Source organism: Eupeodes corollae, chromosome 2 (genome assembly GCF_945859685.1).
Source record: "Eupeodes corollae chromosome 2, idEupCoro1.1, whole genome shotgun sequence".
In the NCBI taxonomy this organism is placed as follows: Eukaryota; Metazoa; Arthropoda; class Insecta; order Diptera; family Syrphidae; genus Eupeodes; species Eupeodes corollae.
Window position 1 is genome coordinate 85,477,521 of NC_079148.1, and position 19,230 is coordinate 85,496,750.

At 32.3% G+C, this 19,230-nt stretch overlaps 3 protein-coding genes across 3 annotated transcripts; 1 reads left to right on the forward strand and 2 right to left on the reverse strand.

The window, feature by feature from the left end:
* Nucleotides 1–4,531: 4,531 nt before the first annotated feature.
* Nucleotides 4,532–5,243, forward strand: LOC129945389 (39S ribosomal protein L14, mitochondrial). Its single transcript, XM_056055120.1, has 2 exons — nt 4,532–4,670; nt 4,725–5,243. The coding sequence occupies exon 2, from the start codon at nt 4,742–4,744 to the stop codon at nt 5,207–5,209; it is 468 nt and encodes a 155-aa protein (XP_055911095.1). The 5' UTR covers nt 4,532–4,670; nt 4,725–4,741; the 3' UTR covers nt 5,210–5,243.
* Nucleotides 5,235–6,296, reverse strand: LOC129945388 (DNA replication complex GINS protein PSF3). The gene is made up of 4 exons (XM_056055119.1): nt 5,963–6,296; nt 5,804–5,909; nt 5,460–5,748; nt 5,235–5,403 (listed from the first exon to the last, which is right to left on the reverse strand). The coding sequence occupies exons 1-4, from the start codon at nt 6,063–6,065 to the stop codon at nt 5,263–5,265; spliced, it is 639 nt and encodes a 212-aa protein (XP_055911094.1). The 5' UTR covers nt 6,066–6,296; the 3' UTR covers nt 5,235–5,262.
* A 6,273-nt stretch (nt 6,297–12,569) lies between these two features.
* On the reverse strand, nt 12,570–17,659 carry LOC129948537 (uncharacterized). Its single transcript, XM_056059578.1, has 4 exons — nt 17,338–17,659; nt 15,988–17,250; nt 14,153–14,868; nt 12,570–13,800 (listed from the first exon to the last, which is right to left on the reverse strand). The coding sequence occupies exons 2-4, from the start codon at nt 17,173–17,175 to the stop codon at nt 12,750–12,752; spliced, it is 2,955 nt and encodes a 984-aa protein (XP_055915553.1). The 5' UTR covers nt 17,176–17,250; nt 17,338–17,659; the 3' UTR covers nt 12,570–12,749.
* Between the last annotated feature and the right edge of the window lie 1,571 nt (nt 17,660–19,230).

Consider the following 19,230-nt stretch of genomic DNA (forward strand, 5'->3'; position numbering starts at 1 on the left):
TCTAGTTTCTTGCAAGTTTAATTTTTCCTGCAAACAAATATTTTGATTAGGGTACTTTTCCATTTAAAAAAATGTGAAATAAACATGCCGGTTTTCTGTTTTGTTATTAAAATAAAACTCACTCAAATACTTAACTTAACAACAGGTTAAATTTCAGGGGGTCATTTTTAGGCTTAGAAAAAAAAATAAAATAGGTATACGATTGGGTCGCACGAACTTGCTCTTGTATTTAAAGATTCTGTTTAATAACATTTCAAATTGAAAAATATTCCTACTGAAAAAAAACTTTTTTTTTTCACTTTGAGTATACAAATATTTTTAGTATGCAGTTATTTAAAAATTAAAAAATACAGTTGCAATTTGAATGGGGACTATAATTTAGTTTTTAAAAATTTCTAAGTTTGAACCCAATGGTGTGGGCCAGAGAGAAAAAAACTAAACGAGAGAAAGAACTTCGACAAGCTGCCATTTGCACATAAACTTGCATATGTAATAACTCCATATAAAACAAATGTGGGGAACAAAAGTTATGCAAAAAGATATCCATACTCCCACCACATGAAAAATGGCGAACACATTTGAAAAATTAGTTTTTTCTCTCTGGTTTGGGCTGTAGGGGCGAGCAGACACGCTGACTGACGGAGTCGGGGGACCCACTTTTTCCAACTTCTCTACCACCGTACTGTCATGTTTGATTAAAATCGCGAGTTCAAATTTTTTTACTAATGCAATACTTGTCGTATAGTTCCTTTATGTCATAGGTAAAAAGTTGTTTCCGATGATTTTTATTTTAGGGTATCCTAAAGATCCATAATAGGTTGATTGATTTTTTGCATGCATTTTTCTTATCCCTTTACTTACTTTATTAAATTATCATTAGTTGTTAGTCTCCCGAATGACGAACTCAATTTTCATGTAATTGACTTTCTTTATTTTTTGTGAAAATTTATAGTAGTCAAAGAAAACATCTCAGCAAAAATATTACTAGCTATATACATATTTGCTCAGGTTTTTTTTATTGCTTAAGTTTTTAAATTACAAAATAAATTTTAAATTACATTTGCACTTTTGCAAAATAAATACAAATTTCATATGCCAGAATAAAGTGGTGTAATAAAATAAAAATAACGACAAAATTAGTTCGTTAAACTCTCATGCCATCATATACCTGGATCGAAATCTCAATTCGATTCGATTCGATTCCAGGTATATGATGGCACTGAATCGAGGAATCGAATTCAAATGGAATCGAAATGACATTTGGGTTGTATTTGTGTGCGTACTGCTACGTGAATAACTTTCAAATTTTTAAACAATGCTCTCAACACAAAGACGAGCGCCAAATAAAATTCAGGTTATAACCAAAAATACTCCATTTAAATGGAGTATTTTTGCTTAGAAAAAAACAAGATAGAAAAAAACTTATCGCACGTATACAAGCAAGACCTCACACACCAATAACTCGATTCCCCGATTCAGGTTTACAAACAAATTTTCGATTCGATTCACCTCTTTCAGTGGGATCGGATCGAGTAATCCTATTTCGATCCGATCCAGGTCTATACGGCGCTAAATCCTGATTCAATTCGGATTCAATTCTCCTTGTAAACGCGGTATATGTGCTTAGTTTTACTGTTTACATATCCTTTTATTATGTTTCCATCTCATGTGTCGAGATATATTTCACTCTTTTTTCGAGAAGCTGCGCGAAACCGGAAATGCCTACCAACACTTTTGAAAGTTTTACGTTTTGACTTTTATATATTAGATGTCGTGGGGTTTGGTACTAAGGTTTAATTAGCTTTTTCTGGAAGTGATAAGGAACCTTAAAAAAGGGTAAAAAATTACGAATAATAAGCCATAATTTACATTTACTAAATTTGAAGTGCATATTATTAAATATATCATATCATTAATTAAATTTGAGTAATTGCTTCAATACAATGGTAATAAATCTTATGTCAAAAAGTTTAAGAATCTTTTCTTAAGCATTAAATCTCCTTCTGAAATATGGGTTGTTTGAAGAGAATTCTATTAAATTTTTGGTTAGTTACAAAATTCAAATTTAAAATCTTGTAAGTTATGCTATTATTTTTTAATATTTTTTTTTAAGATTTCCTTTACCTTCTAAACAAAAAGAGATAGCACCTATCCCATCTTATAACTAGCCAAGTTGTCATCATCTTTTCTTATATTTCGGAACGCCCCTTGTAATGTATTTATTGAAGAAAATCATCTTTCTATGACTTTAAAAAATTTGAACTTCTTAATACTTAATTTGAAAAAATTGTAAGGTAGAAAGGTGGTCAATTTTGTTTTTAATTTATTTGGGAATGAGAAACTTATTTACCCTTAATAATATAATTTATAGTTTCATAATACAAAAATAAAGTTAGAATCTAAGGCTAGGCGCGCACATGCAACTTTTATTTTCGAAACAAGTTTGGTTTCTAAACTGAGCGTGAGACACTTATATGCACATGCAGAAACCATTTGGTCGCCTATTTGTGCAACTTTTTAGTTTGTGTTTTGACACAAACTAGACGATCACCTCGAATTATAGGTAACTGCGCGGACATTCAACCAAATCGTTGAATAATTTTCTGTAAGTGCAAGTTCAAATGTAAACAAAAATCAGTCCTTACCAACGTTATCTGAGATTTGTTTCTTTCATACCTATCAAAGTAAAGGGTATGCATATACAATACATTTAATTCAATGTGTTTTATATTTGTATTCATTTGATTTTAGTTTTTACGAAATCTGAAAATTTAAAAGCAACGTTTTCAAATTTAAGTTTTGATACAATGCTACGTTGCCATATTTTGATTTTTTCCATAGCAAATACATTCGATGTAGGTATTTTTTTAATTTGTTTTTTTTTTTTTTTTGTATTGTAATGTGGGTAGTGGGTGAGTAGGTATGGTTCACCTTTTTTTAAATTCAAAATCAAATGGGGTGGCGCAACAGTCCGTTATGAACCAGGGCCTAGTGACTTACAACTCTCAACCAATTCTGTGTGCGAGTACTGTTGTCAGGAATGGAAGGGACCTACAATTTTAGGCCGAATCCAAACAGCTAGTTTGAGAAAGCACTTTTTCATGACAACAATTACTCTTGAAGGATTTGTCAATTCCTCGCAAGAGGCAATTTTTTAAATTGTTATGGTTATAAAACCGACCACTCAATTTGCTTGAGAGCCGTTTCTGCGTGTTTCTGCATTATTATCTGTATAACAAAATTTATTTGAAATCAATATCTCCATTGGTTCTTGAGCTATGGACGACGAAAAAAGTTCCAAAACTTACAGACGCAACGTACACACACACGCACAGGCCTCTTAAAATCTTTTAGACTCAAGGGACCTTGTAACGTCGAGAAACGTCAAAATTACAAATCTGAGCAATTACAATAACTTCGTATGGAAGGTTAGTAACATTTGAATTACAATAACTTCTTATGGGAAGTTAATAACATTTGAATTTTCTCAAGAAATTTCTGAAGTTAATGTACCTCGTCATTCTTTTTATATTGTTTACAAAAAATGTTCGCACTATTATTAGCATGGTTTAAAATATATGTTTCACTTGAAAATGATTCGGTAAGTAGGTAGGTAGGTAATTTATCTAATTGGCAATCACAAAAAATGTATATTCTAATTCTTTTTGTCGTGTTTTTCTTTTTTAATTTTTTTCATTTCCAATCAACCAATTAAAAAACCACATTATACAGAATATAAATAATAAATTATAACAAAAATGTCTTTTCATTGCCTCCCTCGAACTTTCGCTGAGCTTGTATACATTCTTCTCTATCTTCTGTCTTTTTTTTGATAAGCTGGAAATGTATTATTTTATATTGGAATTCTTGCTCATTTTTACCCCTAAATCAATTTGCACATACAAAACATGTGGAACGAACTGTTTAGGATGTTGATGAAAAGATGTCAGGTCGAGCGTTCCTCTGCATGATAGTACTATTCAAATATATATACAAAGGTGCGTATCACTCCTTAAAAACCATTGTAGTATTTATAACGTCAATGAACAGATGGGAATTTGAACAAAGTAATGTTGGCTTGTTTTCACGCATGCAAAACATTAACTAAAGAGTTTAAAGCACTATTCATATGAGCACCTCGATTTTGACATTTCTTTCACACGAGAGTTCTTAATTCGTCGCGAATGAACTAAAACAAGAATGATATTTTAGGTTAAGAACGTGCGATTATTTTATTCGTTGCGAGTGTGGATAATGTGGAACGCAAATAAAGTTTGACAGTTCGTATCAACTAAAATTTTGTTCGCAACAAATGAATTTGTTTTCTTAAATTTATTTATATATGATATTGAAATGTAAAAGTATGCATCATAAATCAAATAGAAACTATATTGCTATCGATTTGTTAGAAATTTGTGCGGAAATATGTCTTCAAACGTATATAAACCCACATTTTGTAATTCATTCGTCGTTCGTTGGTCGGGCTCTTGTGAATACTGCTTTAATTGAATGTCACGCACACTTGGATTTCTTTATGAATCAGCTGTTTGCATACCTAAATGGCTACCGAGGTTTTTCATCTTTATTAGAGTGTTTTTGGTTCTTACTGGCAAATGTAGTATTTATTCAGAATTTCATCTTACCTGCATATAATCCTTCAGCTTAAATAGGTTTGTTATGAAATATATTTACCAATAAACTACAATGTTACTTTCTTTCAACAGCCACAAAAACAAAGAAAATGCTGAAATCAAGTTTTAAGAATCTATTTGATATAACATTAACTAGTCTAACACAGTCATCAAAAATTCATTTGTCCTCACGATGTTATGAGATTCGAAAACTGGCTAGATTGCGCGTAGTCGACAACAGCGAGGTTGGAAAACGTGCAATGGCCGAAGGTAAGCCTCCTAGATGTATCCATGTTTATAACAAACGTGGGGTAGGCTTAATTGGCGACAAAGTCCTTGTAGCTATTAAGGGCCAAATGAAGAAAGGAATTCTCGTTGGCTTAAAACAAAATCAAAAACCAAAAATTCCTAAGTTTGATAGCAATAACCTGGTGCTGATAGACGATAATGGATCGCCTTTAGGGACAAGAATACACGTTCCAATCCCAACAATTTTACGAACTATTCTAAAGGAAAAGACCTTTTCCAAGGGAGCAGACTACACGAAAGTTCTGGCGATAGCTACTCGTTATCTTTAAAAGCTTTAGCAAATAAAAAATAAACTTTATACTATTTTTAAGACGTTTTAATACTATGTTGATGATCTTTTATTAGGTCCTTGAGGTGAGCTCTCTTCATCGCTAAGAAGCGCACGTCTTCTCTTTTTACTGTGTTCATGGACCATTTCCGAAATACAAATATTCCTTGATTTCATTTGTAACCAGTTAATATACTGAAATTCAAGATGTTTTAGTAAACAGAAATACAATTTAGTGTGCGTTTACTTACAAAAGTGTTTGTTTTTACTCCAATTTCATACAATTTATTTTCGATGTCATCGAGTTTACGTTCTGGTTTTCCTTCCCCGTTGGTATTTTTGGATATGTCCAACAGATGACGAACTCTTTGCCTCATTGTCTCAAAAACAATCTTACCTACAATATGATTACTATCGTACGGGGTTAGATACCTTCCATATTCATAGAAGAATGGATGAAGTTTCCCTAGCTCAATATGAGTTGTTTCGGCTTCGCAGACAGCCTTATGGACATTTTTATAGATCATTGGCACATCAACTCTAAGAAAACGTCGAAATGAATTTTCAATAAAATTTAATAAAATTTATGACTCACGAAAAATAAGGATTGTTAATTTTCAATTCCTTTATATACCAAAGAGGTAGGTTCACAGACTTCCCAGGGCTTAGATCCTCGCACTCGGCTCCAGGATCAAGGAAACCTTTTAATACACGTTTAAAGAGCAAAAAGCGAATAATACAATCAAATATTTACCCATTTGAAGAAGTTTAGTATTTACTATACATTCCACTCTCTCCTGCGATACGAAAATATCTTCTATTGAATAATAATTGGGGAAGTAACTCCTTGAATTCATTTGGCTATTTAAGTTGATTTATGAGCAAGGAATGAATTTACTATGAATCTGAACTGCGCACAATTTTTATTTGCATTGTATCAATTTCGTATAATTATTTGGACATAAATGTGGAGAAGCGGTTATAAGTCTGTTTGCTTATAGGACAAAATAATCTGTAAGTAAATTAGTATTTTTCTTTCAGAATATATAAACGATCATTAGAAATGTCCCAATACACAACATGTTGAATGACTGCATTCAGAGAAGAACAACTATTGACAGTGTTGCCGTATCCCGTAGATATAATTTTCCAATTTTAATTGAAGCATCTCTAAAAACAAAACAATTCAGTGTCAAAAATAATACATGTCGTTTAAAAAAAAATAAAAAAAAGATATTTTAATAATAACTTCAAACACATATAATAAAAGATAAGAATCGCGTACAACCTGAAACGTCAATTCGCACACACTTATTTAATGGAATCAATTGAATGTTGGGATAGTGTTTAAAAAGTATGAACGATGTTTTAATTGCTTACTTGGACCCTGTTTCACCAAACATTTTACTTTAACTTTGCAAATTACGTTTTTTTTCTAAAGAGGAAAATGCGAATTGGCAAGTTTTTCCCTTTGCAAACTACGGTTCAAAAAGCTCAAATTTTAAAAGTCCAAAGTATTTTCAATTAGGTGAAAGATTTGTTATCTTGCAAAGTTTTTGTTTTTTTTTGTTTCAACAAACAATAAACTTTTCAATTATATTTAGAATTTTGAAAAGCTTTTCAGTTTTAGAAATGAAGAAGTATATAATAGGTAAGAAGACAATAGACATAAGCTAATATTTGTATTTTTGACGAATTTACCAAAGAACTTCAATTTTAAATTATAAATTTGTATACATTATTCACTATCTTCTGTTATTAAATTATCTGAAAATGTATTCTTTTGTTATGGAATTCTCGCTCATCCTTACCCTTACTAAAATACATTCCATATGTCTAGCATAATTTCCAAACGACACCAAAAGAGATTATTTTGGGGATCCCTTTTATGATGTGTAGTACTATGCCCTGGTTCTTATTTATTTATTTTTTTAACTTTTTATGTACCTGGAAGAATTACTGCATTTGCTGATGATGCATTTCATTATGTTTATAATTCCTGCTTAACTTTATTTCTGACATTAACTATGATTTTGACATATTAAGACGCTGGTTTGCAGCTAATAAAATAAAACATACTTATGCCCAATTCGGATTTCAAGCTCATAAAAATAAATAAATAGGGCCTAGTGACTTAAGACTCTCAACCATTCCTGTATGCGAGTAATTTTGTCAGGACAGGAGGGGACCTACAGTTTTATGCCAAATCAGAACGGTTAATTTGAGAAAGCACTTTTCACGACAAGAATTACTCTTGGAGAATTTGTCAATTCCTCGCAAGAGGCAGTACCCGTGAAAAAAAAACTTTAGGCAGGGATTGAACCCAAGACCTCTGGCATGACAGTCCAAAGCAATCATTCCACGGGTACTGGCATCGAGCTCATAGCGATTTTTTTCCGCAACGCATACACACTTTTTCGGAAACTCATTTTCGGTTCAAAGTAGATTTTATCGGAGGAAATGGGCAGGTTCAGACGATATAAGGTTCTTGAAAGTAAGAGAAGTTTCTAGTATCTCCCTAACTATCAAGTCAAGTCAACTTATGCCAAAATGACAGGTAATCAAGTTATTTCAACTCAAATTACTTTATGATTTATTTATTTTCTGTTCAATTTCATTTAATATTTTTTGTAAAATTGGAAAAAAAGTAAAATTTTTTTACAATACAAAATGCAGTTCGTGATGGGCTTGTAGATTGTCTGAGTTGAGTTTTGTAAACAAAAATGTTTTCGGCATTTTTTGTGCGATAACCCGAGGGTAGAGGTTAGTAAAGTAAAGTTCCACGTTTGAAATGTATGAAAATTAATAGCTGATTTGGTCAAAATTTACGTTCAAAGAATGCAGTGGACTTCTCATGAAGTCCCTTATGGTGTCTGAACCTGCTCAATTTTATAGTTTTGAAGACGCATTGTGATGGATATAAATCTAAGCAGAAATGTGCAATTTAACCGACATAGCGAAAATGCAATTTTGATGATTTGTTATAAAATAAACGAAATGTAAGTTTTAAAACATGAAAAGTATGTCAAATAGTGTAATTTATTGTTAATTAAAAGTACATTTTTAAATTATATTGCGAAAGCTTTTTAAGAAATGTAAGGTGCACCGATTTTGAATTCAAAACTATAGAATAAAGCCCCTCCATATATCAAAAATTACGTTTTGTTTCCATTTGAAGTGTCAAAAACAAGAACAAATGTAAACACAGTATTATTTATTTGAGCAGCTTAATATAAGCAATATAATAAGAAATTGATAATGTAGGATAATTTTTGGACGCACAATCCAACGTGCTAAGGACACGAAATAAAAAATAGTTTGCATCCAGATTCAAGAAAAACTTTCGTTTCTATAAAAATGCGTTTTTGGAGCAGAATTAACACAAATACAAAGCAAATCATCGGTTTTCGCAACCAAAACCTGTAGGAGAACTTCGAAAAAAAATGTGGTTGTATCTGTCAAAAATAATACCATTACCGATTTGTAGGAAATCGGTGAAAATTTCGCCTCGACGGACGGTTACTTTTGAAAATTGTTTTATATTTTGTATTTAAGTTTAACACCTTAACTGTATAAACAAATTAACTTAAAACCACCCATAAGTCCATTATTATTTCAAGACATCAAAGATACGTCCCTTGTTTTATATTTGATGATATATTTTATGAAATGCGCATACCTCCGGTACTTAAGAAAAAAACATTAATATTTAGTAAGATTTGATAAAGAATGGTTTGTTTAAAAAAAAAAAGGTTTTCTTTTTTTTGGTACAAAAAGTTCAAAACAGCAAATTAAAAAAAAAACTTCAAATACACGAAATTTGGAAAATATGATAAAAACTTAAAAATTAAAATCTCAATGCAAAATAATTTGAATATTAAATTTCGACAACCATTAACAAAATAAGAGCAATAAACCAAAATCGAAAGTATCTTGAGAATATCTAAAATTTTAATTTTTGTAACCGTCCGGTTCAGCGTAGAAGGCCCCACAAATAACAAACTATTAAATGGAGTGCAAGTACTAGCAATGCTCTTAAGGGAGGTGCTGGGGTTGAGTGCTACACATTTCTCACATGCACACACTTCTTTACAAAAATACCATGCCAAAATGGTAAAACTACAAGGAAGTTTTGTTTTTCGTGCACAACAACTTCAAGAGAAACCGCCTTCAAGTCGAAGTAAGTTTCCACAGAGTACAAACAATGCAGCAAACCATTCTCCTTGACATGCTTCAATTTGCATCATACTGACACATAACCACATCATAATAAAAATTGTTAAGCTAATAATTATGTTATTTACACATATGTAGGAACCTACAGTCCCTGGCCATATTATTATACTCATTGCAGAATTTTTATGATTATTAGATTATACGCAATATTTTTAACGTTCAAGAATGCAAAATGGAGGTCCTTGCCACACAGCCCGGTCCATAAAAACTTATTGGAGGGAAGAAAACATCCCTCTGTTGGACTGGCCGGCAAACAGCCCTGATATAAACCCAATTCATAATGGGAGCTGAAAAGGGAAGTAGCTAAAGATGAGGTCACTTATTAAAAGAGTAATTCACGTGTAGAATCACCAACCACAAATGCAGGAAAGAGTCAAATCATGCATTGACAGTATTCCGCCCAGAATTTAGGCTCTTATTAAAGCAACAACAAAATATTTTAAAAAATTACAAAAATAACAACAAAAAAACTGAAAATATTAATTTAAAAAAATTCTTTAAATCTGTTGCTTTATTTCTAGGAAGTACCTAGTTTATATTCTGCATACAAAATAATTTAAAAATAACTGGAAATTAAGACTGCATATAATCTAAAGTGGGTCTAATAATATGGCCAGGGACTGTATGCAAAGAATTTTACTTATTACGTTTTATACCTTTAACTTTTTTTCAAAATAAAATGAAATATGTTCATAAAAACATAAGGCTTTACTTTTTAAAATGTTTTTTTTTACGTTTAAAAATATTTTCCAGTTTTCTTTAAGTTAAGTAACATACATACATGTAAAATATTACATTTACCTTTACACGTTTATTATGAAAATTATGTTTTTAAGTAATTTTGTTCATTAGAAAGATGATAAATGTTTATGTATGTATCAAAAATGGTACAAGGACGTACATAGGTGGCACGAGAAAAAAAATATTTTTGCATGTAACAAAAATGATACAAGGGACTTATTGATGATGTTGATGATGAATTTCATTTATAATGCAAAATAGTGGACATATGAATACATACATGCATATCAGTTTGTACGGGGACAGTCAAGCCGAATTCCAAAATGTATCAAATATGAAATATGAAAAAAAAATTAAATGTTTGTAAAAAATTTGATACATTGGACAGTTAAGGTGTTAAATATTATATTTGTGTGAATATTTTTTCCCTGGTTTTCTTAATTCTAATTTTTTAATTTATTTATTTAACGTAACTACCAAATTTTGAAACGTTGCACACTATGTATTGTGGGCTGCGGTAAATTAAAATCAAATAGGAATTACGTATTTTAGAAAGTGGAAACAAATGCTCCGGCCCGGAAAGTCTTCGAATCCGCACCCACAGGACAACGCAGTAGAGGAAGACCGCGGATCAGGTGGCGCGCACAAGTGGAAGGTGACTTTTCCCGCGCCTTTGGATAATACCACGGAACCCCTTGTTTTTTAAACTGTCTTGTTTTTGGATTGGCCTCAAAGATAATCAGAATTCTTTGACAGTTTCGAGTATGTGAAAACACTGAATGTCGGGTGTGGGATCGAACATCGTTGCCAGAGTCTTTTTTAGTGAACCAGTGTGCGAAACAAGGGTGTTTGATAAGCCCACTGCTATTGGCTCTATATTTATGGTTTTCTTTGAAGACTTTTGCAAGGGGATTGTCTATGGCGAATATGGTTATCAAAATCTTACTCCATGCAGATTATCTTGACTTTTTCTCTGATTGCCAAGCCAATTTGAAAAGCATGGTTGATCATTTGTTGTACCCTTTATGGCTTGAAAATCAACTTAAACAAGTCGAAGATTGTTGTTTTCGTCAGGGCACAAGAATTTCTAGAAATCTTAATTGGAACTACGGGGGAAATCTCATTGAAGTAGTAAATCAATATAAATATTTGGTTGTCTTTTTCAACCGTAATTTGTCTTTAAATAAACATCGTGATTTATGCAATGAGATCAAATTTTTAAAAAGACCTTTAAAACTGTTATTTCAAAAAATTAAGATTTTTAATTTTTCAGTGATATACTCGTATGCATATCTCAGGGACATATGTATATGCAGTGACGCAAATATAAGTATAAATAATAACTGTTACTTCTTCACTTCTCGAACTGCACAAGAATAGCCTTGAAAGCCTTTAAAATTCAGAAACTACGAATAACATCAATGCTGTTAGAAATTCTCAATTCCATGAACTTTACCTTCACCTTAATTACAACATCTCAACATACTTTCCCTCTTAGTTGCCAAAGTTAGAGGAGGGTTTCTCAATATCAATGCCGAAGATTTTAAAAAAGATAAAGGATGAAGTGGAGAGTACGTACCATTTTATTGGCAGATGTCTATTTTGAATAAATGTGCTTTTATCACTATAGAGTGAATAATTAATGTATATTTCGGTTATTACTTATGGTTTACAACTCTGTTTCCATAATACAAATAATGCTCTTGAAGTAAGCTTTCTAACGTTCTACATTACAGTGGTGATGCCAATATAATCTCTGTCCATTAAAAAAATTTACAAAAATATTATCTATTTTTTTGCAAGTAAACACAAAACTTGAACTTTTATCTAGTTTTGAAAATTGCGTATACTTCAGTTTTCGATATTCAAAAAAATTATTGAAATTGAAAAACACTGTTACACAAACAATAAAATAAAATAATTACATTAAATAATTGTTCAACAGGTTTTGTCTAGATGTAGAAGAGTTCTTCTGAAATAAAAAGTTGAGATTAACTACCCTGACTTTTTCAACAGCATGAAATCATTAATGTATTCTATTGATAAATTCGAAAAAAAGTTTTATTTCTGAACAAAATGTTCAACGAATAAATAAAATCATCTTCAACGCAATACGCGACAAGGTCTAATCTTTCAATTTTCGGAGGAGAATATAAAATTCGTTAAGTGTCAGAACAAACTATATTTTGTTATAAACACAATTATATTATAAAATGGCCATCGAAATCATATTTTAGCGTTGGTTTCCTTTGGGAAAATTCAAAATTTGACTACTGAATATTAAAATAAAAACAAATAAACAAAAGATAATCAATAAACAGTATAAAATCATCGTTTTTCCTGAAAATAAAATAGAAAATGCACGCACAACATCGCCCTTATAAAGTTTCAAAATAATACATTTTTATTTGAATTCAATACAGAAATTAAAATAAATAATACGTTCTATCCATGAAAATATTTCTTTATGAAATAAGATACCTTTTCCATTCAAGGTACACATCTTAAAAGGGCACACCTCATCGTTGATTCTTATTCAATAATATTAGTCAGAAACTTACAATTTACACTCCGCCACTGCTTTTAATCATTTCTAACAGTTGTATTAATTCTGGCGATCGCATCGTTAAAAATTCAGTCTGATCAACATTTATTAAACATTTTATAAGAGCAGGTACAAGTTCAGCACTGGCCGAGCGCAAGCAAACTGCTGCTAACTCATTAATGTTCTGCATTGAAAACTTATATCCCTCAATGGTTGAAAATTCTTCAATGGCAAAAACAAACATTTGAGCATCGGTTTCGATAATTATTTCCAACAGGACATTAATTGCCGCGTCAGATCTGTCTCCAACTCTACTTAAAACGAAACGACAGGCATTTACCTTACTGATACCGCATCCTGTTAAAGCATTGTAGATATTCTTAAGAAATGGCAAACATTTCGGTTGCAATTCACAATCGCCAATTACTGTCAAAAGCTTTCGACGCATGTTACGACGTCCATATTCTTCGCAGAAAATAGGAAAGTACAATTTAAACAATTTATGATGTCGCCAAATAAATCTGTAGGCTGAGTTCAATACTTCATTGCGAAGAAGGCTTACAGAGATAGAAATAATACTAAGGTCTAAAAGTTGATGACTAAATTTACACGTATTCTCGAAACACATGTCAGCTAAGAAATTGTAGCACATCGAACCAAATAATTTTGATATTTCAATACTTGACATCATTTCAGATCCCACTCGGTTCGTACTGATGTTCAATGAAATATTCTGAAGTTGATTTTGTGGACTTGTCAATGAAAGTGGAGATGGATCACGAGTATAGCACGTTGTTTCTGTGTCCTTAGGTCTAGGGAGTTTTACAGCGGAAAGCTTTTCGGGAGAATCGTCATTTGATGATGTTTCGCGGAGTGGTTTAACTCTTGGGATCTTGAAACTTTTTAATGCTGGGTTTATTTCATCTTCTTGAGGACTTAACAATGTTGTTTCAAGATGACTTCTAGGCGCAGGACATGCGGCTGAAATGCTACTGACAGAGCAAGCTTCTATTTGGGGTTCTTCAACATTTAAGAAATTTGAACCTTCGAAGCGATCATCTATAGGAGAGCTAAAATACAAATTATTTATTATAGAGATTACACATTTTTTAAACTTTAGTTAGTAATAAATATGAATTTATTTTGTGTAGCTTTTAAAACCGAATGAAAAAAGAATGAAATTTTCGGGAGCGAGTCTGTGCATTTTTTTTATAATTAATACATACAAATTATAAAATCATTCGTGATATACTACTTGGACACGCCGTACTCGCTCCAATAGATTACCATAAGATTCATACAAATATCGAAAAGCCGACAGGTGAGATAGATAATGTCTCAGTCTCTATGCAGTCTTTTATTCTCAAGCAATATAATTTAAATGGTTTCAAGAAGAAAATATAAGTATTTAATAGAACTTACTTAAAACAAGACGATGGAGCTAACGACAGCAAGTCATCATCCAAACAATTTTCAAAATCCAAAAGAGAGTCATCAAAATCTTTTTCTATTTCAAGCAATGACATATCTTTCACAACTTCTCCTGTCATCTTAGCCTTGGATGATGTATTTTTTGAGATATCTGCGATTCCTGAAGAATCACTAGTCAATTGCAATTTATCTCTTTTATCACTATCGGTCACAAAATCTGTAACAGTCTCTTCGCGTTGATTAAATAGAGATTGATGGTCAGATCTTGTGGTCCCATTTGGTTTCATACTAAAAGCTATTACACTGTCTGATATTTTGACCCTCTGTGGAGTAGAACAAAATAAGTCTCCTTCTTCCATATCTAGGGATGGCATACTACGACAGGTGCTAAAGATGACATTACTGCTCTCTTGGGCTTTTGTCAGTCCTAAATCATTCGGATTGATTTCTTTTGAGCTGTAAGCCATATTGACTCGCCTATTCATAGATTGTGGTGTGTTGTCAATAGTTTTTGTTGTTGAAATATCAAATTGCATATCTTGATTATTTGGTTCACCTTTAGATGTTTGATTGTTCTCATCACATGGATTTACATCGCTTTCTTGTGGTACGTTAAGTGAAACTTCTTGGGTATCCACAGTTCCTTCCAGAACACGCGCTATTACATTATTTCCAATATCAAGCGATTGATTATCAATAAAGTTTACCTGAAATAATATTTAATTAATTGCGGATTCATTGAAATATAAAAAGGGGGTTCTCAGTGGGAACACTGTTATTCTAGAGAAAAGAAAAAAAAACATCAGTTATTGCACAGATAAGTTTTCTAGGAAAAAATATTCGGAAGTTTAATGGGAGATGGCTTTTACTCTGAAGGTATTTGCAATAATTGAAATGTCAGTCCCAGGACGTGCTACGATTTTACTTCAAGAAATTATTTCAGAAGCAGCAGGGAGCTACATTTTTGAGCTAGCTAGTATAAAAAGCTATCAACATTGCCAACTCGAAAAATATAAAAAAAGTAATTTGCTCTGCCAATCTGAATATCTTCTACGGACTTATGAACGCCAACAGCAAATTCCTGATCAATCAAACAATGTAGTATTTCCCAAGAACATGACTTTTTTAACCGCTTACTAGATGTAAGTCCCTAAGTTTCTAAATAATAAAGTTCCCCAAAATCGCTTGTGGCTTGTATATTTGCCGCAAATGCTCACTTTATATATAATACAGACTCAAATATAAACATTTTGAATTAAAATTTAAATAAAACTTATTTAAATACAAATTATCCATCTTTTAAATAAAATTACAATTAAAACTATAATCTGAGCTTTCGGTGTGTTTAAATCAACATCCCATCAATCTACAACACGAATTATTAAAAAAAATATGGTGGAGGCTGAACTTCCTTCGTTTTAAGTCTTAGGGCCAATAACTGGCTTAAATGTGACCTACTTCTTCCCTATTGTTTTCACGGTTGTATAAATTAATTTGTGGTACCCGTGGCATGATGGTTAGTGCGTTGGACTGTCATGCCAGAGGTCTTGGGTTCGATCCCTGCCTATGCCATCTAAAGTCTTTTCACGGGTACTGCCTCTTGCGAGGAATTGACAAATTCTCCAAGAGTAACTATTGTCATGAAAAAGTGCTTTCTCAAATTAGCCGTTCGGAGTCGGCATATAAACTGTAGGTCTCCTCCATTCCTGACAATATTACTCGCACACAGGAATGGTTGAGAGTTGTAAGTCACTAGGCCTTGGTTCTCAATGGACTGTCGCGCCACCGAATTTATTTATTTTTTTTATAAATTAATTTGTACTTACAAAATCATCAAAAGGGATAAAGTTTTCATTTTCTGCTGCATCTCCCACACCTTCGTTTGTAGTTGTTACCATCGTAGGTACTATGTTGTTTGATGGAGCACCTAGTGTTGTCCATTCACCGTTCATAAAATATGCAATTTGTGCAGATTGATCCGGTAATACATCCCAGTTTTGAGTAGTTGAAGTGACAATTTGAGATATAGCCGACGAAGGACTATTACCGTTGCACTCAAACATTTCGACATACCTTGCTAACTCACTTTTTTCAGTTTTGGCTTTGTTTTTAGAGCCCGGCTTCCGCCCACGCTTTTTGGGGGGACCGGTTGGCGGTTTTGGGTATTTTCTTTTCGGTACACGTTGTTTGGTCGAAGTTGGCATTTCATCTTTTTCCTTGATAATACATACGACCGACTCTACAGAAGCTGCTGATTCTGATTCATTGGGAACTTTGAACTCAATTTGGGGGCTTTTTTTAAGGGTGGATTGGGTTTGTCCTTCAACCGGCGGAACATCGTCGTCGTCCTTTATTTCGCAAGTCAGCTTGCATTCTGAATTTTCACCGTTATTTGCAGTTCCAGCTGCTTTTTCTGTGTTTCCTTTAAGATTAGATTCAAGCTGCGAGAGATTTAAATCTAAGATCTTCTTTGTCATATCAAGATGGTTCAAATCAATAGATATCTTATATTTCACACTATGCAATTTCTCTTGCAAAATTGTTGGCACGAAAATTGTAACGAGGTTCGTAGACGCCGATACTGGCAAGCTCTCTACCTGCACTAGGGCAACAAGGTCAGATTCAGACTGATGACAACATTTATGGCTAGAGTATATCTCCGTTTCGGCTTTAGTGGACGTCGATGGCGAGGATACGCTTAGTTTACTACGTGAACATCTCGAAGACGAATCCTGCGAATTATTTTTTCGCACGCGGCTAGTTCTTCTTAACTGTTGCTGGGCCACTGACTCGTCAATACGTTTTTGGAATTCAGATAAAGAATTCTTAACATTCTGTATAATATATTTTAAGTCTAATTGCTCAAGTTCGACTTTTGGAACTTTGTCCTTAATTTGTTCTTCAAGTTTGGATCGCAGTTGATTGTTAAACTCTTCACTATTTGGTAAATTAGGGCACAAAACATGCATTTTTTGCACAAGTACATTGACATCAACGCCTTTTGTGTCCTCCATTGTTTTTGATTTTCGCTCACCACAATGCAACAAAATTGTTTGCTACTTTATAGATTATTAATTTTCTTATTATATCTTAATTATAAAAGAGAAGATTTAGTTATATGTTTATTTCTTTTTGAAGGTAAAATTAATAATAATTTTCGTATAAAATTTACTTACCAAAAGTAATACAATATTTGTTCAACATTAAATGCTTGTGGTGGTCTCGGTCTACGCAACGCACCAAAATATTATATTTAAAAACTGAACTTGAAATGAGGCAAATGCACACGGTGTATGGTAATGGTATGGCTGATGAAGACGTTTGGAATTCGACCGTTATTTATTTCCAAGAATTTCCAGATTTTAGTACGGGCGTTTGAATAAAGTGTGGTCCGTTCTTTTTCTTAAGGAGGGCTTACATGCCTGTCAAACCTCACTGTGAATTTGAATTTGACCGATAAGGGCCTGTTTAAAAAAAAATCATAATAGTACCTTGTCCATAAAATTTGTCCTAAGTGTAATATAAATCTGATTAACTCAAAACAATAATTTCTGGATTTAATTAGTTAAAAGTAATTCATTTTTAAAGTACACTAGAAAAAACAGCTAAACTAAGTGTTATTTTTTTTAATATTCAAGTTATCTGTTAGTGAAAAAATGTTAGTTTTTCGAAAAAGAAATTAATTCATTTATTAAAAGGAAATTGAGTCATAAAAAACGCAATGTCACGAAACATCTTCAACCACAAACATGGTCTTATTTAATTTGAAGCTTTTATAAATTATTGGCCAATAGAACTAACGTCCTTTTATTATCAAATTTTAAAATTATTTTTCTTAATTATTAGCTCAAGAAATGTCTTGAGGAACGAAACCTTCTAAAGGATCCTTATGTGCTGCAGGGTTCCTTTTTGTTTCCAACCCTTTTCTTCATTTATATAAAGGATCTCCTATCTGGGACATCTAATCCAATTAGTTCTTTCACTAACGATAACACTCATATTCACATTCGTTTCCTTTCTATTGAGCATGATACTATATAGGGAATGAAAAAAACATGTTTAATTTAATGCTTCGGAAAACCATACCGTATTGTACCTTTAATCAAGATATATATAGATATCCTCGTTATGTGCATCAGAATCCACCTCTTGTGGAAAGAGCATATTCATAATGTCGCCAAAAATGGAGAAAGATGTCTGTTTTTTATACAGAGATTCATTTTTTAGCCACACTTCACGAATGTTGAATTCCTTGCCATGCCCTATTTTTGTGACGTTCCAGAACTCAAAATCTATGTACACATACACCTGCTACTAGCCCTTCCAGCTGAGCTCTAAAAAAATGATGGAGCTAATGGAGTAAAGCTCTGAGCACGGCTGACTTCACGTTTGTTTTGTTTGGTTTGACAGTGCGATTCTCTGGTTTGTTTCAAACACAAATTTCCCTTTTAAAAAATTCGGATATTATTCAAAGTTGACTCTTAACACGTATTTACGAATATTTGGAGTCAAATTACATGACTACTATTGCTATAGCAACTTGATTTATGCCCTACAGTTGAGTATTATGTTTTTTTTGCAGGTAAACTGTTTGTGAAATGACCAGATTATTCTGTTTTTAAACTTTAAGATTCCAATTTTATCTTTGGTAGCTATTTATCATATTTTAACAAGTAAAAACTATGCCATTACTATAAAACGATACAGCTTCACTTCGGAAATGGTGCACATTTTCTGGCTACAGTTCGCAGTACACAATTTTGCTAATTTTTCTTGACCGTGTTATTTCTGGCCACGTGAAAGGTATGGATGGATAAAGGTACGTACAGAAGCACATGCGCAAATGGTTATGGAACATTTCATGAAAAAGAATGTGACGCTGCCTATAATATTGTAACTCATTTAACGTTTAAATGTCAATTCGATTTTTATCAAAATTTTACCATATGTCAAAAACTTTATTTTTCGTTGCATACAATTATTTTGGAGATAAGATCATTTTTTAAAAGAAAAAAATTCTAGGGGACAGTTATGTTTTTTTTGAGTATTTTTGATTTACAAAAAAAACG

What these genes read in the sequence shown, in the direction of transcription:
- LOC129945389 (XM_056055120.1), top strand. Translation starts at nt 4,742, where the DNA reads ATGCTGAAATCAAGTTTTAAGAATCTATTTGATATAACATTAACTAGT.
- LOC129945388 (XM_056055119.1), bottom strand. Translation starts at nt 6,065, where the DNA reads ATGAATTCAAGGAGTTACTTCCCCAATTATTATTCAATAGAAGATATT. An exon ending in TACTAAACTTCTTCAAATGG is followed by an intron (nt 5,910 to 5,962) that starts GTAAATATTTGA and finishes GTGTATTAAAAG; the next exon opens with GTTTCCTTGATCCTGGAGCC. An exon ending in GAGTAAAAACAAACACTTTT is followed by an intron (nt 5,404 to 5,459) that starts GTAAGTAAACGC and finishes CTTGAATTTCAG; the next exon opens with TATATTAACTGGTTACAAAT.
- LOC129948537 (XM_056059578.1), bottom strand. Translation starts at nt 17,175, where the DNA reads ATGGAGGACACAAAAGGCGTTGATGTCAATGTACTTGTGCAAAAAATG. An exon ending in TTATCCCTTTTGATGATTTT is followed by an intron (nt 14,869 to 15,987) that starts GTAAGTACAAAT and finishes ATATTATTTCAG; the next exon opens with GTAAACTTTATTGATAATCA. An exon ending in GCTCCATCGTCTTGTTTTAA is followed by an intron (nt 13,801 to 14,152) that starts GTAAGTTCTATT and finishes TTTGTATTTTAG; the next exon opens with CTCTCCTATAGATGATCGCT.